General features: G+C 54.3%; 2 protein-coding genes across 5 annotated transcripts; both read left to right on the top strand.

Moving 5' to 3' along the window:
- Positions 1-76: 76 nt before the first annotated feature.
- LOC113953055 (mucin-5AC-like) lies at positions 77-11,962 on the top strand. Of its 3 annotated transcripts, none has more exons than XM_027655731.1 (7): positions 77-730; positions 2,302-2,465; positions 3,999-8,319; positions 9,189-9,443; positions 10,221-10,377; positions 10,723-10,852; positions 11,607-11,962. In XM_027655731.1, exons 2-7 carry the CDS (start codon positions 2,369-2,371, stop codon positions 11,756-11,758), a joined length of 5,112 nt encoding a protein of 1,703 aa, XP_027511532.1. In that variant the 5' UTR covers positions 77-730; positions 2,302-2,368; the 3' UTR covers positions 11,759-11,962. The 3 variants fall into 3 exon arrangements, with proteins under 3 accessions (XP_027511532.1, XP_027511531.1, XP_027511533.1); XM_027655730.1 differs by having other exon boundaries at positions 77-1,085; XM_027655732.1 differs by lacking the exon at positions 10,221-10,377 and having other exon boundaries at positions 77-1,085; positions 11,607-11,719.
- A 2,199-nt stretch (positions 11,963-14,161) lies between these two features.
- ANKK1 (ankyrin repeat and kinase domain containing 1) lies at positions 14,162-21,459 on the top strand. Of its 2 annotated transcripts, none has more exons than XM_027655791.1 (8): positions 14,162-14,379; positions 15,968-16,262; positions 16,679-16,830; positions 17,717-17,766; positions 17,864-18,019; positions 18,243-18,361; positions 19,050-19,095; positions 19,450-21,459. In XM_027655791.1, the coding sequence occupies exons 1-8, from the start codon at positions 14,192-14,194 to the stop codon at positions 20,796-20,798; spliced, it is 2,355 nt and encodes a 784-aa protein (XP_027511592.1). In that variant the 5' UTR covers positions 14,162-14,191; the 3' UTR covers positions 20,799-21,459. The 2 variants fall into 2 exon arrangements, with proteins under 2 accessions (XP_027511592.1, XP_027511593.1); XM_027655792.1 differs by lacking the exon at positions 14,162-14,379 and adding an exon at positions 14,909-14,953.
- The last annotated feature ends 809 nt before the right edge of the window (positions 21,460-22,268 follow it).

Below are 22,268 nucleotides of genomic sequence, written 5' to 3'. Positions count from 1 at the left end.
AGGAAGCCAGTAAAACAATATCAGGAGAAAGAAGTTAATTTATTATTTAGGCTACCAACTAAAATAACAGCTTGCATTAAGCTGTCTTTACTTTAATAAATGATACAATAAATGGCCATAAATACTTTTTTTGCCTTGTTTTTAAACACAGGAAACAAAAGAATATATTACATTTATATGAATAAGCACAGGCCAGTCATGTTTGACTTTAAAATGGCTCTTCAGCTTCCCTCCATGACACCTGTGGGTGTCTATTCTGGGGGTAATCTTGTCCCTCCAGAACAGTGGCTGACAAATTATATATCATCTCCTTTTCAAAATAGCAGCTGAATCATCTTCCCACTTGAGGAGAAGGAAATTCTCTTGCACCTGGTTTTTCTCCCCTCGCAGTGAAAGGCACAGAATTGATAATCTCAATTTAATAATCTCTCTGGCTTTTTTAGGATCCTGCCGTTGAGCTGCACCCTGCCTAGACAAACATGGGACAAATCCTGTGTGTGGGTTCAGTTCAGACAGGCACAAACCCCAAGGTTTGTTCCTGAGAGGGTTCAGTGCCCCAGGGCAGGGCACAGGTTGCTGGGGGCAGGTCTGGGGTGGAGGCACTGGCTGGAATCAGGGCTCTGTGTGTCAGGGGCTGTACAAATGCCAAAAGTCAGGGTGATTTTCTCTCCCAGACAACTCTGAGAGTGGGAAAAAGCCGAGGTGACCTGCCCTTGGTTCCCAGCTGGAGGTGAGTGGCAGGGCTGGGACTGTGCTGTCTGTCCTCCCCCAGGCTCCACTCGAGCAGCTTGCTGAGGGATGGATCAGGGTCTGTTGGTGCTTCCTGCCAGAGCCATCCCCTCATCCCCTGCCAGAGCCATCCCCTCACCCCCGTTGTCCCTCACTGTGCTTTCCCCAGCTGTCACTGTGCTGCTTATCTGACTCGTGCTCATGTTCTCTCTGCTCTCAGGGCAGCCAGGGCTGTGTGACAGTGTTCTCTCCTTCCCCTCAGCCCTTCTCCAGGAGTTTGGCTCACTCTGTGTGTTTGTGCAGGTGCCTGGCACTGGGAGATACCTGCTGTGTGCTGCTTGTGTCTGCAGGGGAAGGTTTGCAAGGACTCTGGGGCTTTACGGCTAAAGGAAAAAAGGGTTGTGTGTGTGATCAGCCCAGGAAGCCTCTGGTCTCTTCTTTGGCTGTTAGGAAAGTTTAAATTCTGTTATGAAAGTTTAAATCCTGTTATGAAAGTTTAAATTCTTGTTCTTCCCCTGTGGGTCTCATTCCTCCCTCACCCAAATGTCAGGTCAGGCTGCCCTGAGCCAGCTGGGGTTTGTTGCTGTGCTGTCACCTCCTCGACGTGTGGTGGCTTTTCTCTGTGGCTCCTGAGTGGAGAACACACTTTGCCAATGCTTGTAGGCCTGGGGAAGAAAGGATCCAGCAGCTGGATTCCTCCTCTGGAGCCTCACCCTGCCTGGAGGGTCACAGGGAGACAGTGTCCATCTCCTGGGGTCACTCCAGGAGTGGATGGCTCTAATGGAGTGTCTCCATCTGGGATCCAGGCTGATCCCTGAGTGTGTTTGTATCAGCACAAACTGGCAAAACCTTCTGACCTTTATTGAGTAGAAATAGAATTGTAGAGTAGTTTAGTTAGAAGGCACCTGCACCATCATCCAGTCCCAGTGCCTGAGCACTCAGGGTGTTGTTCAGGGCATTACTCAAATGCCTCTCCAACGCTGGCAGTTTGGGGCAGGGACCAACCTCTGCTGTTCCAGGGTTTGATCCCCCTCTTGGTGAAGAAATCCTTCCTCCTGCCCAGTCTGAACCTCCCCTGCTGCAGCTTTGAGCCATTCCCACATGTCCTGGCACCGGATCCCAGGGAGAAGAGCTCAGCACCTCCCCTCCATCCCCTCCATGTCCCCATCCCCTCCTCAGGAAGCTGCAGGGAGCCAGCAGGTCACCCCTCAGCCTCCTTTTCTCAAAGCTGGACAAATCCAGAGCCCTCAGGCTCCCAGGAGGTGCCTTCCAGCCCTGCCCCAGCTCTGTTGTCCCCCCCTGGATACACCCAAGCACCTTCACATCCTTCCCACAGCACCCCAGGTAGCATTTTAACTCTTTCCCCAGGGCTAGAGCTGCCTTGCACGAGCAGCCTCTCCTGTTTACAGCCACTTTTTCCATCTTTGGATGGCAAACACACACGAACACATTCTCTTCTTTTGTTAAAAATCAATTGATTCCAATTGGTGCAGGTTTTTTTTTCTGGAACAGGTTATTGGTTGCTGTCTGGCCTAAGCTCTTATAAAGTAACCCAATACTCTGCTCTTCCAGAGCAACCAGCAAATGCCCAGTTCTGGGAGGCAGCAGTGACTCCTCAGGGAGCTGCTTCCTGTCAGGGATGTATTTTCTTGGGATGACTCAGGAGCTGCTTCACGAGATGCAGGAAAAACTCCCCATCTTTGTCCTGATTGCAGCTGGACTGTTGGATTTGTCTGGTGAGTGATGTGTTTTGTTCTGATCTCTGTTGCTGCTTCTCTGCCTTGTTTCCTGCATTCTCAGCAAGCATAGAAAGGATGCTCTGTGCTGTGCCAGCAGCCTGGGACAACTCTGGGATGCAGGAGCAGCTTCCCTCTGCCTGTGCAGCTCAGGGTTTGGGGGCTTTCAGCTGGGGGGTGTTTGTGGCCCCACTCAGGACATTCCTGTGCTGTTTTACCTGAGATCACAAAATAGATATTTTCTCTTCAGGGTGGGGAAAGCAAAGCAAAAAGTCCCTTTTCCCAAAGTAGTTCCAAGCAGCAGTGAGGATCAAACTGGTGAAACCTTGTTCAGAATCCCCTTTTCCAGGCACCACAGTTCGTCATCTTAAGCCTGATAAGAATTCTCCACCTGATTAATGATTTTATTCTCTTTGTGGGTTTTGATGTGTTTCTTTAAATTACCTTGTCCCCCTGCAGGGTGTGTTTGGTGGCTGTTCTCACCACTTTATGACCTCAGTTCAGTCTTTATAGACAGATCACTTGTGTTGGGGCTAAACCATGGGAGTGTCAGTTGTTTGTACAAAACCCACAGTTTAAAGTATTTTATGGATTTAACATACCATCACCTGTTAACCTCCATCCCTTTTTTTAGCAATAAATCAGCTTTTTGAGTTCCCTCATATCAGCTTTTCCTGCTCACTGCTGCCTCAAAGCAGTGCTGGTTCTCCAGATGTCCACAGGGACATTGGAATCTTGAGGCACCACACCTGGATGCCAAGCCCAGGGATTTAATCTGCTGAAGCTCTGCTTTGCCTCTGTCAAAAACCCCACAATTTAAATGCATAAAACTCAAATGCATAATCACTTTTTATAGCTTGTGGATCAGCCTGTTTCCCGGCAGGTGCCTCAGGGAAAAATGCTCCAAGTTTTGGGAGAGGAAAGTACAATAATGTTTTAATCCATGGTTTGGAAATGATACTTGGGAACGTCAGAGCTTCTGATGTGAAGACAAAAAAAAAAGCAAAAATGTGTGGACAAAAAGACAAACTTTTAAACCCAGGGTCTGCCTTTTAAACTGGCAAAGTGTCTGCTTTTGATTAGAGAATATAAAGGTGGAGAAGTTGCTGTGTTTTGTCTGCTCTGTGTCAAACCAAACCAGCTTTGTGCTGCTGGGTCAGGGAGCTCCTCATGGGATTGGGGTGCTGGGAAGGACGAGAGTTAAAGCAGAGCCACTGAGGGAGCTCCCTCAGGGGTGTTTTAGTCTTGCTTTGCTGTCCTTGGGCAGCCTGAGGGTTTCCTCCCCCTGCACCTTCAGGTGTTTAGATCCTTGCACAGGGAAGGTCAAGGGCTCCCCCCTGGCTGGGGAATGCTTTGGGTCCCTCAGAGGATGCAGAGGGTCAGGTCTGTCCCAGCTCTGTGAGAGGGCAGTGCCAGAGCTGCCCACCCTCCCCGTGGCTCTGGGCAGGCAGCAGCTGCTCTGTTGAACTGCTGCAAACTGTGCAAAGTTCTTGGGCAACTGAAAGGGCCAAAGGCTTGTTTTCTGTTCCTTAGGAGCCTCCAGGAGTGAACGTGATGCCAGTGACATGTTGGCCCTGGGCTTCCCTGGATGGGACCAGCCCAGAGCTGAGAGCAGCCCAGTGCCCAGCGAGGGCTTCCCTGTGACAGAGGACGACTCGGATGGGGTGACCTTCCACTTCCAGAGCCCAGCAGCTGATCCCACCAAGGCAACCACAGCTGACTCCAGCCCTGCTGCCACAGGGAGAGCTGCAAACAGGACAGCTCTGCTGCCTGGGGGCTTGGCTGGGACCCTGGAGGTGGCTGAGCCCCTGCACACAGAAACAGCAGCTTCAAAACCCCAGGGTGGACACGCCTGGCCTGGCCAGCTCTTGGGGAGCTTCAGCATCCCTGTCTCCACACAAGGATCCCAGGCTGCCACAGCTCTGGAGCAGCCAGGCAGCTCCCTGCAAAGACCAGGAGATATCCCTGGGGCTGGTCTGCCCCAGCCCTCTCCCAGTGCAGGGCCACACCAGGACTCTCCCCCATTCACAGCTGTCCCCTCCCTTTCTCCTCTCAAGCAGATGGAGGTGACAAAGCCTAAAACATCTCCCCTGACTTCAACAGTCCATTTTCATCCTCCAGGAAAAGGAACAGCAGCATCTCCATCTCCAAGCAGAGCTGGGATTGCTCTTGGAGGTGCAGGGCTGGGCTGGTCCCCCACAGGGATGCACACAAACCCCCAGGCCCAGCCTGGCAGCACAGCAGCTTTGACTCCTGCACGCCTGGAGAGGACCCAGGGTATGGATGCTGGAGCTACAGCTTCTGCAGTCCCACCCCAGCCAGCTCCAGGGGGCCTGGATGCAGCCTATTCCAGCACAACACAAGCCAGGGCCACTCAGCTTTCCCCTGGTTTGCCTCTGAAGGAAGAAACCGCAGGCAGCAAAGGCAGAAATTCAACAGCAGCTGTAACAAATGGTTCTGGACACCCAACCCAGCTGCCTGCTCTGCAGACACTGCCACCAGGCCACATCCATTCCTCTTCATTCCTGATGGGATCCCCAGTTCCTGGTGGGTTAATTCCATCTCCAGTTCAAGGGCCTGTTGGCACAACTGGAGGACAACAGCCCCTGACTTTGGACAGGGCTCTCAACTGCACCAAACCTGCTGCCCAGGAAAGCAACAGGAGCTCTCAAGGAATCACAGTTGTAGCTCTGCAAGGAGATGCTGATCATGGGATGGTGACAAGTAAACCTGGAAAATCTCTATTCCCTGAGAGCCCACAGGCTTCTGCTACTTCATCCTCATTAAGTCCATCAGGGATTTCCACGTTAAAGCTTTCCCAGACTACTAAAGAGCAAAAAGAAGGAACATCTGCACCCTCTCCTGGGATGTCTGGCTTTGGGAATGCAGACCTCCAGCCCTGGGATTCTGTTCAGGAGGAGCTTCAGCCACCAAGTGCATCTTTCCCTGCTGGTGCTGGATTGCAGCCCATGGGCATCCCCAGCTCTGCTGAGAGACTTCACACAACAACAACTTCACCCCCAGCCCCAGGCTCTGGGTCTCAGGGGGTTCCTGCCCACCCTGTACCTCAGGAGGCCTTTGCTGTGACACTGCAGGTGAGCACAGGGGAAGACTCCAGGAGAAGAAAAGGTCTCCCACAGCAGACAGCTGGAACTGTACCAGCCAGCCGAGTGCCCAGCCCCTCTGGAGCCCGTGAGAGCAGGACCCAGGCAGCTCCCTGGCACAGCTCTGCCCCTGCAGCCCCCCAGAGCCAGCACACTGGCAGCCTGGCAGCTCCTGCTCCAGCACCACCCTCGCCCCGTGCAGGGGGAAGCCAGCCCAGCTCAGCCACAGCACACCCTGACCCAGGGGTGCCCCGTGAGGGCCCAGCACAGCTGGCACAGGCTCTGGTGCAGCAGTTCAGGAGGGCTCTTGATGCAGCCACCAGGAACCTCAGCACCGGCACAGGAGACCCCCTCACCATCACCTCAGCCCCAAACCTGTCCTTCCTGTTTAAGAGCACTGATGGCATGATATGCCTTCGACCCCTGCAGGAGTCCCCTCTGCCCAGGACATTCCCAAATGCCAGTGTTGGGGGGCTGGTTTCTGTCCAGCAAATCCTGGCAGCGTCGAATTCCTCAGTGCTGGACCTGGCAGACTTGCACCACCTGAGTCCTTCCAGCCTGGTCCTGGTCAGGCCTGTGTTCATCCTGCTGCCCACTGACAGGGCACACTCACCCTTTCCTCGGGGGGAAGGTGACCACAGAACCACCCAGCTGGGCACACATGTGGGCACCCCTGAAAGCAGCCACGGGAGAACGAGTTCCTCTTATCCCACCAGTAAATCTGAAACCACTCTGTCCACTGCATCCAACCAGCAAGCAGAGAGAGCAAAGGTGACTCCTCAGCCAACTCATCCCAGTTACAGAGCCACCATGGGCTTGGGCCAAGCTGCCACCTCGGCACCAGGTCCTTTGCTGGACCCAGGGATGGGGATGAGCAGCACAGGGCAGACCCTGCACCTTCCCAGGATGCCAGAGGAGATGCAGATCCCTGCTCCCCCTTCCCAGGAGGCCAAGGGCACTGATTCACTTCTCCTGAGCAGGATGTTGGCAGAGCCTGGCACCTCCCCTGGGGCACCATCAGTGCTGCCCACGAAGCAGAGCCCCTACACTTCCTCCAAAGTGTCTCTCACCACTGAAAAGCCACATTCTGTAACTCCTTTACTGCCAGCAAAGGGATTCCTTGATTTCCCAGTGCCTGCCCAGCCCGTGCCCAGCAGCACAGGGGCTGCAGGCCGTGCCCAGCACAGTGGGACACTGCAAACTGCTCCCCCTGGCCAGGGCTCAGGGACCACCCCAAGCTCTGCCCCTGCTCCCTGCGTGGAGTGTGGGACCTCACGCTCAGCTGCAGCCACAAAACACCCACTAAAGGGGCTCACAAGCACCAAACCTCTGCAGGCCACGTCCCAAGGGTTCCCAAGGACCACACTGCTGCCATCAGTGGTACCCAGCACGTCCTCAGCTTCCCCAGTGCTTCCAGCTGGGAATGAGCACGGAGAGGCTGCCCTGGGCAGCACAGCTCCTTCAGGAGGGGTCCCTGTGCCTGCTACAGCAGCACAAACCCACAGCACTTCTGTACAACCTGATCTCCCTCACCACTTGGAATTCACTCCCATGGTGCCCAAGCCCTTTGTAAGGACAGAGGGACCGACAGCAGCCCCAGTGCAGGCTCCCTTCCCAACAGAGATCCAAAGAAAAATGACGGTTCCTGGGAAACTTCTGGCTGCAGTGACCCACCCAAGGGTGTGTTCCAGCTCTGCTGCACGCCCACCTTCTCCTGCTTCTGCACATGTGCCCCTGCTGGCAGCCCTGGAAGGTGACCAAGCCCTCCAAGCTCCCACTGAACTGTTCCCACGGGCCAGCGCGGGAGAAACCCCAAAACCAACTGAACTCAGCACGAGGGCAGGAAAAGCAGGACCCAGTAAATCCTTGGGGGTGAGCGTGTCTGTGTCAGCCCCAGTGAACACACAGACACAGCAGCCCTCCCCAGCAGCTCTGGGGAAGGAGCTGGGTTCGAGTGCAGCACAGCCCTCTGTGCCCACGGGACCTGCCCTGCAGAGACAGCCCCCAGGGACACGGGGCACCCCCCAGGCTGCCCCAGCAGTGACTGCTCTCTCTGCAGCCCAGGGTGCTCAGACCACTGCTCCACTCACCAGCAAGAAAGGGCTTCACCTGCCAACACCAGCCCCCCAGCCTGATCCCAGCGTGGTGCTGCCCAGAGTGAACACACCCGCTGTGGGGAAGGGTGAGGGCGAAGCAAAAGGAGAGGCAGCCCCCACCAGCCACCTGCCCACCCAGGCACCCCTGTCTGTGTCACCCAGACACCCTCTGGAGAAGGAGGTCCTGGAGGATACCATGGAACAGGAGCCTGGTCATTCCAGCCCCGGCAGTGCCATGAGTGCCACCGGGCCACCTCCCACAGCAGCACTGGCTGTCTCTGCTGACAGGCCTGGGAACAAGGTCACCAATCACTCCGCTGCCTTCCAGAGAGCAGCTGGCAGTGATGCTGAGATGCTTCCAGCCAGAGACCTGATCCAGCTCCTTCCAAGCCCAGAGAGCCCCTCGCATCCTGCCGGGAGCCCGGTGGCACTGCCAGCCCGGGGGGATTCCCTGCTGGCTGTGGCAGGCACTGACCCATCCGAGGGGCTGCTGCTGAACACGGAGGCAGAGGAGATGGGCAGGACGGAGGAGGTGACAGACGGAGCAGCCGAAGGGCTGGTGACTGTGGTGACACTGCTGGATGCCCAGCCCAGCGCCCCGGGGGACTCTCACCACAGGAGGGGGCTGCAGCCGGAGCTCGCCGTCCTGGATGGGTAATCCATTCCCTCTGTGTCATTCCTGCCGCGGGATTTAAGGGTGGGCTCAATATTTACAAGGGTCTGCAGTGACAGGACGAGGTGGGATGGCCTCACACCGACAGAGAATAGGTTTAGATGGGATATATGGAAAAAATTCTGCCCTGTGAGGGTGGGGAGGCCCTGGCACAGGTTGCCCAGAGAAGCTGTGGCTGCCCCTGGATCCCTGGAAGTGTCCAAGGCCAGGTTGGACAGGGCTTGGAGCAACCTGGGCTAGTGGAAGGTGTCCCTGCCCATGGCAGGGGGTGGGACTGGATGGACTTTAAGGTCCCTTCCAACCCAAACCATTCTGTGATTCTGTGAATATCCAAATTGCTCCATTGCCTCAGTCACATGGGTGTGCTGTATTGTGGCTTTAAAAATACTTCATTCATTCAGCAGTGACATCACATAAAGTGAAAAGGGTGAGTCTTTTCACATTTTGGACATTGATATTGTCCTTCAGACCGAGTTTTCTTTTTCACAGTAGCCTCTGGCTCTGCCTCAGCTCCCAAAAATGATCTATATGCGATTTTGCAAGTGAGAACATTTGATAGTACTCAGGTGATCAGGTGCCCTGGCAGAGAAGAAGGATATTCCCAGCCAGTGAAACACTTTCCAGTTCCCCCTGGTTCCAGTGGTGAGGGCACAGAGGGGCAGGGGGTGGCTCTGGTCGGGGCTTTGCCCAGGGAGGCTCGGGCACACCAGGGGCTGTGAGTCCTTCATCTCCTTCAGCTCCCTGTGTGGTGTCACTGAGGGAACTCCCCCCGGGGCTGTTTCATTCCCAGCAGTCCCTGTTGCCTGGCTGTGCCTCACCTTTTCCCCCTGTCCCCCCTCTTTCCCTGCAGCCTGGCCGTGGTGAGGGACGACGCCTGCGGCTCCGGCAACTACACGGTGCAGCTGAGCCTGAGCCCTGCTGCTGACACAGCCCCCGAGCCCCACGGGCCTCCAGCACCTTCCCCAGAGACCTTCCTGGCCTTGGTGGCCGTGCAGGACAACCTCAGCCAGCCCCTGGTGCAGCCCCTGCTGCAGATCCACTCGTGCTGTGTGACCCCCTCCGCCAGCCCCGGGGCACCGGGAGCCCAGTGCTGCCTGTTCCGCAGGTGGGACACGAGCCCATGGGATGGGATGGGCTTCACCTCCCCTGGCATCCTCAGGGAACCCTCTCCTGTGTCCTGTGGCTGCAGGCTGAGCTCTTTGGAGCAAGCTGCAAGCAGTGAGAGCGACTCCAGGAGTGCTCCGCTCCCTCAGCCTGGTAATTAATACCGAGGGCTTGATAAGGCACAGAACCTCAGGGGAAGAAATCTCCCTTGGATTTCTGTAGATGAACCATCCCAATTCCCCACATCCATAATCATTTACATTTCTTACGTAGATAAGCCATCCCAATCCCCCACAGGTGCTGTCCCAGGTGTCAGGGTACAGCATCCCTGCCCTTCCTGCTGGGATGGCACATCCCAGGAGCAGAGCAGTGCAGGGATGGCAACCAGGCTTCTCCACAGGCTCCCATTCCCCCAGCAGCATTTCACAGCTGTTCTGGCCTCACCTGAGCACAGGGGAACGGGAGGATTCGTGAGCTGATGTTTGCAAAAGCACTGGGGTGTGAGACGTGTGTCAGAGGTGGGTCAGGGAGTGGCTGTCACAGCACAGCAGCCATTTCACTGCTCGTACCAAAATCAGCCTCCAGGGAACAGTTCTGCTGCCCTGGAGCTGTGTCCTCCACAGCAGGGCAGGCACAGCCTGCAGTGCTGACATTTGGGGGTTTTTGTTCCTGTAGGGCAGGGCTGTGGCTCAGAGCTGGTGCAGACCCCTGCCAGCAGATCCCCCTCTTCCCTGCCTTCCCTCAGCTGCAATTTGAACCCGTTTGCCCTTTGCTCCAGGCTGCCATTTGAGTGCAGGCACATCCAGCTGCTGCAGAGCAGCAGGTCCAGAGCTGCCAGCTTCACCATCCAGCTGTTCCAGATGCTGAACCACTCCGTGGCCTACCTGCACTGCGAGCTGGACGTGTGTCTGCACGGAAAGGAGGGATGTGAGCAGGTACCTGGGGTGGGGCTGCTCTGGCACCACTGAGGGGGGATCTGCTGCTTCCAAAGCCACCACACCAAGGTCACCCCTGCCTGGGAAATCCCTTAGTTCACTCTGGGAGGGGAGTTAATGACGTGAAATGGTAGCAACAGTTGCTAATCCCCAGGGAAAAGGTGCCAGGAAATAGAGATTTACACGTGTGCTGGTCCAAGGATTAGCAACTCAGCTTTTGGAATGGCAGCAGAGCTGGAAAAGGTGGAATCTGAGCAGATCTGTGCCTGCTGTGGACCCCTGGGGCAGGAGGTTCTGTTCAGGTGCCACCAATACCCTTTCAGAAGCTTTCCATGTCCTTCCCAGGACTGCTTGGAAAGTGTGGAGCCAGTTCTGCAGCCCAGTGACAGGAACAGCCATGGAAACCTGCACAACCTCATCTCATTCGGGCCAGTTTGGAGGATGAAGGACGGGTTTCTGTACAAACCTGTGGAAGGTGGGTCTCCTCTTCTGCCTTCTCTGTCTCTCTCTCTTGGAGTAGTTTTTGTTCAGCTTTTCCTGATGAAAAAAAAAAAGAAAAGCATTAATTTTAACAGCTTTCTTGACAGACATCTGCTATGACTAGATTATACCCCAACAAGTCCTCACCTTTGTTCTGGCCTTCCTAAATCCCAAACCTGGCAGTTAATCAGCATCAGATCCAACAGAGTTTCAGCCAGGAGACACAGCCAAACACATCCTCTGAAGGAACTGAAGCTTTAGAAGGAGGAAAGGGGAGGAAAATGAGGCAGAATGACCTCAAGCTGTAAAGACTTTTCATGCACGTTGTGGTATTTCAGTGAAACATGTTGACTGAGAATGAGGAATGTCATCAAAACAATTGTGAGAGATATTTACTAATTCTTCCTTCCAGTGCCTGTGTTTTAGATGAGATGAGATGGGAGGAGTCAAGGTTAATGTCAATCAGATGTTGTCCAGGTATTAGAAAAGAGTGACACTGAACTTGGTGCATCATGAACGTGAGAGACTTCTTAAATCCCCTGGCACCATCCCAAATCTCTCGTGTCTTTAGCTGCTTATGCAAAGACAATTTACTGGTGGCATTCTAGGGTACAGAGGGCTGTGTTTGAAAAGGCACTGCCCATTTACTGCTCTGGGGACAGGAATTGCCACACCTGCTTGGCACACTCTGAAGATGGGTTCCCCTCTCTTCACCCTGTTCATTCTTGATTCCCTCTCTCTGTTTCCAGGTCCTGGCTCTGCTGTGCTGCTGCCCATCCTGCTGGGCTCCCTCACTGGCTTTGCTGTCCTGGGCAGTGCCTTCATAAGCCTTTGGCTACACCACAGGCAGAAATCCAAACCCCTGCACTACCCCCCCTTTGGAGACATCCATGGGCTGTGAGCCTGGAGCAGCTCCTGGTCCTGCAGCTCCCACATCAGCACCGCAGTGACCAGGGGAGAACAGGTCCTGCCCTGCACATTGTAGTGCTTCTGTAGAGCTTCTGCTGACCCAGGGAGCAAGAGGGGTCCCACCTCTGCCCAGGGCACATCTCCCCTTCCTTCCTTTCCCTCTGCATGAGCGAGCCCACAAACTGCAGAGTAGAGAAGGGCCTGTGGCCGTGGCCCCGCAGGGAGGGAGAGCAGAGCTCAGGCTGCAGCACGAGCAGCACCAGCACAGACTGGGAATCAGGAGAGCAGGGGGCACAAGAGCTGTGCAAAACAAAGCACTGTAAACTGGAGCCTGCCATCAGGGAGGACACGGTGCTGGGAAATATGTGGGAATGTGGACAGGACCCAAGAGCTCCAGAGTTCCACCCCCTGGGCTTCACAGCTCTTCTCACCTGCCGGGAGCCCAGTCCCTTCCTCCTTTTGCTTTCCTCATGGTACTATTTTCTCCAATGAGTTTCCACCTGTTGGTAAGTTCCATACTGTGGCAGAAAGTTAGGAATGTCAAAGGGTTTGCCCTTGAGGCTGAATGTGAGAGAACAGAAAAAGAACTCACCCCATTCAGCTTCTGGGTCCAGTTCCTTCACTGTTGCTGCCAGAGGGCAGGTGGGAAAGGGGCCCCTGACAGGGCACCTCGTGGCAAACGCACCTGAGTGGCTCACACTTCCACCTGCATCAAGAATTTGGGAATCTCCTTGCGAGCCTGGGGCGAGGGAGGGTCTGTCAGACCCTGTGGGTGGGGGAGGGCAGCTGGGGGATGCTCAGGGGGTGCTGTGCAGAGCCCTGCCTGGGATCCAGCCTCACATCCTTCTGTCCTGGAGGAAAAGGGGCTTCTCCATCCTGTCCACGACCTCCTGCTGCCTGTGCAGCAGCTGCTGGTGGGGAAGGAGGACGCAGCACCCCTGGAGTGTGGAAGGAGCTGTGAGGCACGAGGAAGGCACCTCTGGGAAGGGATCTCCCCGTCTTTGGGGCCACGGTGTAAATGGTCAGCATGACAGCCCCACTTGGGTATTGTAATGCCATTAAAGCTGACCCTGGAATGTGTCTGAGGTCGGAGCTGTTTGCCCAAAAATGGGCACCCCTCTGCAGCCATGGACTGTGTTCCCCTACTCCCTCACCTTCTCCTGAACTCTCTGTAATAAAACTGAGCGTTGCAGTAAGTGTTTGTCTTGCCTGTGCCTCAACCTGAGGGAAATGGAGTCCCACTGTGCTTGTCCTCAGCTCCAAAACTGCACTGGCAGGTGAGTGCCAGCAGGTGGGAGTGGGGGTGGCCAGGGCAGGACTTGGGCCAGAAGCATCACAGCTTGGGGCGTGGCAGGGAACTGGCAACAATCACCTTCTAGTGTTTGGGGGTTTTTTCTCCCTGAAAGGCTGCAGAGCCTGGCTGCCTTTTTACCTTTTCCTTCTTTCCCTAAAGCCTTGCAGTGAGTGTAACAGGAAAATAGCTCACACTTCCCCCTGGCTCAGTCTCCTTGCAAGAATGTCTTCAAGATCTGGCACAGAGCTAAAAGTTCCAGGTCAGAACTCCATGACAATTAGACAGTTGCCCTGCGGAAGTAGTAATTGTTCTTTGTATTGCAGTAGAGCCGAGGAAATCTGCCCCACGTTGTATTTGATGCTGCCTCACCTGCAGGGAGAGCTGGGTCACTGCAGAGCTGTGAGCACTGCCCAGACAATGCCATCAATCCCTGTGAGCACAGCCCAGACAGTGCCATCAATCCCTGCTGCAGCCAAGGGATGTGTGCTGTGCCTGCTGCTCACGGGGGGATGGTTGAACTGCTCAGACCAGTGTTCCTCATCCCTCCAAACACCCCTCACAGGCACCCAAGAGCAGGTTTATCCCCAAGGGAACTGCTCTGGGCCACCACAGTTCCTGTGTTTCTGTTGAAGCATTTTCTCAGGCTCATGGTCTCCTGTTCACCACATTCTAGTTCTGGGTTTTTTCTCTGTTCTTTATCTTTCTGGAGTGTTTTTCCCTTCTTCATCCTGCTGCACAGGAGCCTCATGGATTTCCCCCTTCCTTCCCTTTCCTGCCTCCCTTTCCCTTGTGCTGATGGCCCAGGTGAGGATTCCCACCCTCAGCCCAGTGCAGTTGCAAAGGGATTGTTTGCACCACTTTCCATCTCGTGTTCTTGGAGCACTTTCCCACAGAGTGCTGGACAGGAGAGAGCAGGGCAGCTTTAGGGAACAGCAGACACATTCCTGGAGTCAGGCCATGCAGCTGCTCTGCATGATAAATGGGAGTGACAGGCAGGATCCTCCTCCTGGCAGCAGGTCCCAGGGCTCACCTGGGCTGACTCCCCAAGCAGGGCAGGAGCAGGAGGAGCTCCTTTCTCCCCCTCTGACAGCAGCCAGGCAGGAGGCAGAGAGCCAGGCTGCCTCTTGTGCCATGACTGCGCAGAGGGAGCGGCAGCTGGGCAGCCTGACCGTCTTCAACAGGGAGGATTTCGAGGATGACTGGGTGAAAGTGGCCAGTGGAGGCTTTGGGCACGTGTACCAGGTGAAGCACAGGAGGTGGAGGACAGTTTATGCTGTGAAATGCTCCCCGTACCTGCTGCAGGACTCCGGCATGGACAGGTAACCCTGCGCTCCCCTCTCAGCTCACACTGTCCCCCCGAGCTGCCTGCAGTGCTTGGGGGCTAAAACTCTGAGGGAAAGGTTCATGGGGCTGCTTCTCCTTGGGAAGCCAAGTTTTTGGTACCCAAAGGGAGTGGAAAAAGCGCTGGTGGTCTGGAGTTCTGCCTCTCCTCCTGGCTGAGGTGTGGATGTGCAAGGGGGAAGGAACACAGAGAATGGGGTTAATCAGAACAGTTGGGGCTGGAATCTGAGGCTGAAAGGCACCTTAAAGGTGGGCCTGTGGGTAAGAGCAGCCTGATCACTTGTTTGCAGCTTTCACTGGACATTGGGACTGATGTGTGTCTGTTAAACTAAATCAGTCATTAAAACACCAGGTTTAAAGCTGAGGGATAGAAAATTTACAGCTGGTTTTGCTGGGCTCCCAAAGCTCTGCTCCCTCACTTGCTGGAGCCTCCAGACCTGCTCTTTGCTCTCACTGGGGCACCTGCACCTTCACTTTGCTTTTTGCTCTGTCTCTCACCTGCGGAGACTCTTCTGCTGACCCACCTTGGGGCTGGAGATGGAGCAGAACCAGGTAATCACTGCTGATAACACACGTAGTACAGGCAGAACTGATGGAAAAACAACTCCACTGATGAAGTAGTTTAATTTAAAATTTTCTTCCATTCAAGCTGGGAATGTGCTGCCTGCCTAAAAATCTCCCCCTACTATGATTTCTTATTAGTGACAACGACTGAGCTGGGTCAGCCTGAGCAGTGACTGTCCTCAGTTTGCACTGCTTATGCTCTGCAGATATCACACTTGTATTTTGTAATCCTTTTTTTTTTTTTTTGGTGGGGGGGAGAGTCTAATTAATCAGTTTTACTTCTGCCTGTGTCCATTTTTGTGAGATCCCTGACACTCCTCCACACCCAGGTAACGTGTCACTGTGGGGAGCTGCCAGAGGGAGCCTGGCAGAGGGATTTGCTTGGCTGAACCATCTCAGCTCCATTAGTGGCCTGGCACGGTGCTGTTGGAGGCTCAGACTCATTCCCAGGGTGTGCTTTTTAGAGGCAGCCCTGGCCCTTTGCTGCCTGGCTGCTCTCAGAGTGCTCTGGGCACCCCGACCCGTCGAGCAGGTTGGGAGATGCAAAGCTGCAGTGGAACAGGTCTGCCCTGGGTGCAGCAGGGCTGGCAGTGAGGGATGGGCGTGTCTGGGCTCCCTCTGGGACCACATTCACCCTGCTCAGGGCCAGGAGGCTGCAGGCAGAGGTGGAGGCACAGGTAGGGCAGGGCATGGCCTGGGGACACCGCGGGTCACCGAGCTCTGCCCGCTCCTGGTGCCAGGAAATATCCCTTGGGAATTGCATAGAACCCCAGAAAGGTCTGGGTTGGAAGGGACCTTAAAGACCCTCCAGTTCCACCCCCTGATGTGGTTGCATTGTCATGAATTCAAGGGGCAGATTGAGATGGATCTTTTAGGAGTGGGCAGGGCTGCTGGGAAAGGCTGGATCTCACTGAGCTGCTGCAGAGTTCCTGAGCCTGGGAATCAACTGAGGCAACTTCTGGGTTCCACTTTCTATTTTATTTTTTATTTTCACTTTTCCAGGACCAGCATGAACTGTCTCATGGAGGAGGCAACCAAGATGGAGAAAATCAAATTCCAGCATATTGTCACCATCTATGGGGTCTGCAACAGCCCTCTGGGGATAGTGATGGAATATATGGCCAGGGGGTCCTTGGAGAAAATTCTGCCCACTCACAAAATGTCTTGGCAGCTCAAATTCCGGGTTATCCACGAGATGGGCTTGGCTATGAACTTCCTGCATAGCATGACACCCCCTTTGCTGCACTTGGATCTCAAACCAGGGAACGTTCTCCTGGATGGGAATATGCACGTCAAGGTATGACCTCACTGGCTGTTTGAAGGGACAGGTTCTTTCTCCAACAAGGGAAGGGTTATTTTTGCCAAACAGGCGCAGAATCCTGGTATGTCGAGTTCTTCAGGAACACTCCATGAAAAATTGGCCAGTGGGGCTTACAAGAAGCAACTGGTAAACAAATTACATGATAATCTCGAGGTCATCCCGGGAATCTGTGCCAGAGCTGGGAATTTAAGGCTCCAGCCCAGGAGGAAAGGCTGCTCTGCTGGACCCAGTGGCAGGGACTGAGTGCAGTTTAACAGGGTTTTATCGAGTTTCAGTGCCTGGACCCTGCCCCTGTCCCCGATCCTGAGGGAGGGGGCCATGTCCCAGCTAACAGGAGGAGGGATGAGGGGTGAGCATTCCAGGGGAAAGGCTCTCACTGCTTGTGCTTGCAGATCTCAGACTTTGGGCTTTCCAAGTGGATGGAGCAATCCAGCAGAATGCAGTACATCGAGAGCTCTGCTCTGAGGGGCACTTTGAGCTACATCCCCCCCGAAATGTTCCTGCAGAACAGCAAACCCCCGGGAATCAAATACGATGTGTACAGGTAAGGGCTGCCAGAGGGCACACAGGGAGCTCCCTGAGCCCTCCCACAGAGCCAGAGGGGCTGCACACTGCCTCAGTCTGTTTAAATCCTGGTTTATAACGTGGGGAACAGCCTGGGAGTGACGGGGTGCCCTCACCCTCAGTGCTGGAGACTGAGAGGGAGGGGGATTTTCTGTGGAAAATCATCATCCCTGACCAGCAGCACCCACCCCATGTGAGCTGCTGACTGTGTTGCCTCAGGTGCCATCACGCCCTGTTTGGTTACTGGAAGTTATTATAAAAATGAGTCAGATTAGAGCCCAGAACACACGGTGTCTGCTCTTTCAGAGCAGTCACTGCTTGGGTTCATTTTGCTTTTAAAACAACTGTAATATTGCTTGTCTGCTTCAGGATCCAGCTTCACTGTGGTCAGTAACAGATGGAGAAGAGATTTCAATGTGATTTTTTTCCCTTTGGGGCAAAGAGCTTTGAAGCATATTTACACAAGCTACATATAAATGTCTGGAAATTTCTTGTCTCCTTGGCCTCTACACCCCACAGTCACCCAAGGCAAGAAGCAAAGGAGGATTTGCATGGCCCCATGAACTTGCAGTAGTCAAGGCCCCTAAAACCCAATGTGAATAAAATGAAAAAAGAGAAACTTGGGCTCACTGAGAGCCCAAGTTTCACAGGAAAGGCTCTAAGTCACTGATTCACTACACCAACCCTTTCACTGGGGCATCAGTGAGATAGAACCATAAGACCTGATCCCTTTGGCCTGGGGGGTGAAATCCTTCCATCCTGAAAACCCTCTTCCCTAATTTCCCCATTTCTCAAGAGGGTAAAAGCAATAAGTGCATTTTCTGTGCCCATGGGAGGGGCTGCTCACCATCTCCCCTTGCCCGCAGCTTCGGGATCGTCATCTGGGAGGTGCTGATGCAGAAGAAACCCTATGCAGGTAAATATGAGCCCTTCTCCCTGGCTCTGCAGTTGGGAAGTGTTCACTGCAGCCGCCCTCACAGAGGAAAAGCCCCGGGTGTGCTGTTCTGTTGCAGGAGCCAACATGATGGCCATCATCGTCAAGGTGGCCGCGGGGAAGAGGCCGGGGCTGGAGCTCATCAGCGACGACTGGCCCGGGGAGTGCCAGCAGATGGTGGACTTGATGAAGAGGTGCTGGGACCAAGACCCCAAGCAAAGGCCAAGCTTTTCAGGTGGGAATGTGACTGGGTAACCCAAAAACCAGCTGCAGGGATTAACAAGCTCGTGTGTCACTTCCCCAGTGACGCCTCCGAGATTTAACTGCCTGCTGCCCACGTGCTGTCAGGCATCCCCTGTATCCTTTTTCCCCTTTCTTCCCACGTGGAAGACTTGTGTCCTGCCTGGGATCTGAGCCCCTGGGCAGGCTGCAGAGCTGACAGAGCTTTGCCCTGGCAGATATCCCTGTGGAGACAGACATGCTGCTGGCACTGATACAGAGCCTGGTGGTGGACCCGGAGAACGAGCGCCTGGTCAGGAAGATGTCCCACAAACCTGCCATCTCTGGGAACCAGCAGGTGAGGAGAACTTCCCAGGGCCACTCAGGAAATCCCACGGAGTCCTCTCCCTGTGCTGAGAGTGTTTCCTTTCTCATCTGACAAGGACACTTCAGCACCTTTGCTCAGTGTGTTTGCACAGGTTGTGCACTTGTAATTCATTTAAGGGAATGAGAAACGTGCAGTTTTATCCTCCCTACCAGAGTGGAACTGTGTCTAGAACTCAGCTTTACAGAGGGAGAAACAGGGGTTGAGAAGTGTTGGCATTTAGAGGTTTTGCCAAGCTGTGCAGTCAGCAAGAAACAAGAGACCAGAGCACAGAGGGTTGAAGAGGTGGGGAGGGTTGGGGGTCCCTAAAAACAAAGGAATGACTTTGTGATGCTGCCACAGGCACCTGATGCAGTAAGGAAACAGAGTATATGTTTGTTTGGGAGCAAAGGAGGAAGAGGAGGAGCAGCTCATTGATGGCCAGAGATCATTTTCAAGCTCCCACATTCCTGTTGTGTCCTGATTTGCCCAGCTGAGTTTTGGGTGCAGTAACAGGGTTGGGTGAAAATGATAATACAGTGATAATCAATAATGAAAATGATAAAACTCGAATGATGACACAGAACTCTAGAGCAGTAGCCAAGAACTGTGTGCAGACACCACAGAATGCAATCGAGCACCTTTATCTTATGGCTTTTTCTTTTTCCTTCCTGAAAATGAGAGTGACAAAGAAGAGTTCACCTTCCCCCGAGACACCAGGAGTGGTGGTAAGTAGGGCACTTTCTTTATGATTGAAAAATAAAGAAGGGGAAGCCTACCAAAACTGTCTATTTTTTGTAGGAGGATGTGGCTCATAAAGTTTTCCATGTGGGTGATGCTTTAAGTTAAGGAAAATGAACTCTACAGGAAAGAGCAGATCCAATTCCCATGAGGGAGAGGCCAAATGTCCCACTGCCCTCTGAGAGGCTGCAGAGAAGTGGACTGGCCTCATTCCATACTCCCTGTCTCTGAAATGCCTTTGTTTCATTCCACTCTAGGAAGAGTCACAGGCTCTCCCTCCCACCGAGCACTTTCACTGGGTTTTACTCTTTTTTTCTCCTGTTTTGTCTCCCTGCCTTTAGAAACAGATAACCAGGAGGTTCCTCTCCCACCTCCCTACAGCGAGGCTGAAAGCCCGGAGGAGATCCTGTCCGAGGAGATCTGCAGGGTCCACGAGAACGGGCTCACCCTCCTCCACCTCATGGTGATCCAGGGCAACGTGGAGAAGGTGAAGTTCCTCCTGGGCTGCAAAGCCAACGTGAACAGCCAGGTGGGCTGTGGCTACACCCCGCTCATCATGGCCGTGCAGAAGAGGCTGCCAGAGATCTGCTCCGTCCTCATCGAGCACGGCGCCGACCCCAACGTGCCCGACGAGGACGGCTGGACACCCCTGCACTTCGCCGCCCAGAGCGGGGACGACAGGATCGTCCGGCTGCTGCTGGACCACCAGGCCCGAGTGGACGCCCAGGAGCAGGACGGGTGGACCCCCCTGCACCTGGCGGCACAGAACAACTTCGAGAACGTGGCGCGGGTGCTGCTGTCCCGCCAGGCCGACTCCAACACCCAGGAGGGGGACGGGAAGACCGCCCTGCACGTGGCGGCCTGCTTCGGCCACGTGGGGCTGGTGAAGCTGCTGGCCAGCCAAGGGGCCGACCTGGAGAGGAAGCAGAAGAACCACAGGACCCCCCTGCACGTGGCCGTGGAGAGGGGCAAGTTCAGGGTGGTGCACTACCTGCTGAAGAACGGGACCTGCGTGAACAGCCTGGACCAGAACCACTACAGCGCCCTGCACCTGGCGGCCGTCAGGGGCAAGCTGCTCATCTGCGAGAAGCTCATCAAGCACGGGGCCAACGTGGAGCTGAGGACGGACAAGGGCTGGACCCCCCTGCACTTGGCCTCCTTCAAAGGGCACGTGGAGATCATCCGGCTGCTGCGGCGCAGCCGCGCCCGGCTCAGCGCCCGGGGCAGCATGGACTGGACCCCCCTGCACTTGGCCACCCGCTACGGCGACGAGCCCGTGGTCAGCGAGCTGCTGCGGGGAGGGGCGGACCCCGACGTGCCCGAGGGGTCGGGCTGGGCCCCCCTGCACTTCGCCGTCCTCAGGGGCTCCTTCCTCACCGTCATCAACCTCCTGGAGTGCGGGGCCGACGTCAACGCCAGGAACAAGGTGGGCTGGACGCCCCTGCACCTCGCCGTGCTCAAGGGCAACATGGCCATCGTCAAGACCCTGATCAAGGCCGGGGCTCTGCTGGACGTGGAGGACATCACCGGCTGCACGGCCCTGCAGCTGGCGGTCAGGCACCAGAGGGAAAACATCATCACCCTGCTCCAGGGCAAGGACTCGGTGCTGAGCAAAGCGGGGAGCAGGACTCTGGCGAACGACGCGAAGGTTGCGAGACCCAGACTCGTTCCAGGAAGGACAGATCTGTAAATTCATCAGCCCTGGCATTTGTGACTTGAGTCTCCCAGTGTCAGGTGCTATTCCTTAAAGCCCCTTGTCCTGTCACCTGGTGATTACTCTCCTTTTTAAAGGGAAGTTTCTAAGCATGAACAGTAAAGAGTAAAAGAAAAATGAAGCTGCAGAAGGAAGCTGACAAGTTATTTTCCAGGGTCTGGCCAAGCTTGTAGAACATTTTGCCTTGGTGATGTTGGCTTTAGGCAATGCTTTCCTGTTTAATACTTGCTGTGCAGGGATGGAAAGGGGTATGTGTAGTCCCTGTTGATATGGGCAGTGCTGAAGCTGTGCACAGCACATATACATGTCTTCCATGGATTTCATTGCTTTTATTCCATGTTTTCCTACAGAGAAAATTGGTGTTAAAATGACCTTGGCACAGGCAGGAATTGAATCATGAGATTCTCACCTGCTGCTGCAAATAGACACCAAACATATGGCACAGCAATGAGTCAGGTCGCTGACATCTCATTTTTGTAACAAGAATTAAATAAAGCAAGGAAGGAAAAAAAAATCCCTAGTGGAGAGTATTTAAATGGATGCAGCACAGAGAAAAGGAATTCCAGGATAATGCCACTCCATCCCTTCAGTGCTTTGAGGGCACTGCTCTGCTGCCAGTGCTTTCCTCACTCCTCAGCTGCAGCCCAGGGCAGGAGGGATAATCCCACCTTTGGCATGGAGTTGGTGCCCAAGGAATTGAGGGAAGGCTCCTAACTGAAGACTAAATGCCAAGGTGGCTCTCAGGACCCACCCTGGTCTCTCCCAGGGATCTGGGTGGGTTTTCCAGCTCTCATCAGTCAGGGAAAAATCCTGCGATGGAACGACTGGAGCTGGTCCTTGCTGAGCTCTGAGATGATCCAGTCCCTGTTCTGCTGCTCTGTGCTGACAGGAGCTGACATCCAGCGTGGGTTTAGTGCCTGTGTCATGCAGATAACGGGGCTGTGGCTCCTGTCCTCTGTCCCTGATGGTTCTGTGTCCCAGGAGAGTGGAAAAGGCAAAACCTTTGCACACGTTTTCTGATGTTTTAGTTATTTCCTTAGATTTTTAGATAACTGAAAGCCTCAGTGTAACTGAACTAAATCAAGGGAGTGGTTTTCCATCTTTCATTTTGTTTAGTTTTCTTTTTTTTTTTTTTTTTTGTTTGGCTTTCTTGGGTTTTGTTTGGTTTTCTTTTTGTTTGTTTGGGGGTTTTGTTTGTTTGGGGGTTTTGTTTGTTTTCGGGTTTTTTGTTTTGTTTGAGTTGGTTGGTTGGTTTTCCTTTTTTGTTTGCTTTTCCTTGTTTCTTTCCCTTTTTTTGCTTGTTTCCTTTCCTCAGTGTGTGCTCTCAAGGGCTCAAATCTGTGACAGGAACCTCTGGGGTTTATTTCAGCCCCTTTAATCTCTTGGGGGTGTGGGGGGAGATAAGGCTGAAGGACTGACTTCTCCCTTCTCTTGGGGAGTGAAGTT

The sequence above is a fragment of the Corapipo altera genome, unplaced genomic scaffold (assembly GCF_003945725.1).
Source record: "Corapipo altera isolate COAL_440 unplaced genomic scaffold, ASM394572v1 71, whole genome shotgun sequence".
NCBI lineage: Eukaryota > Metazoa > Chordata > Aves > Passeriformes > Pipridae > Corapipo > Corapipo altera.
The sequence above is the reverse complement of the archived record's forward strand: the minus strand, read 5'-3'. Positions and strand labels throughout refer to the sequence as shown.

Coding starts and splice junctions, on each gene's coding strand:
- LOC113953055 (XM_027655730.1), top strand. CDS start 931: ATGTTCTCTCTGCTCTCAGGGCAGCCAGGGCTGTGTGACAGTGTTCTC. Junction 1,086..2,301: donor GCTTGTGTCTGCAGGGGAAG/GTTTGCAAGGAC, acceptor CTGCTCTTCCAG/AGCAACCAGCAAATGCCCAG. Junction 10,378..10,722: donor GAAAGGAGGGATGTGAGCAG/GTACCTGGGGTG, acceptor TGTCCTTCCCAG/GACTGCTTGGAAAGTGTGGA.
- ANKK1 (XM_027655791.1), top strand. CDS start 14,192: ATGACTGCGCAGAGGGAGCGGCAGCTGGGCAGCCTGACCGTCTTCAAC. Junction 16,263..16,678: donor ATGGGAATATGCACGTCAAG/GTATGACCTCAC, acceptor TTGTGCTTGCAG/ATCTCAGACTTTGGGCTTTC. Junction 18,362..19,049: donor CCATCTCTGGGAACCAGCAG/GTGAGGAGAACT, acceptor CCTGAAAATGAG/AGTGACAAAGAAGAGTTCAC.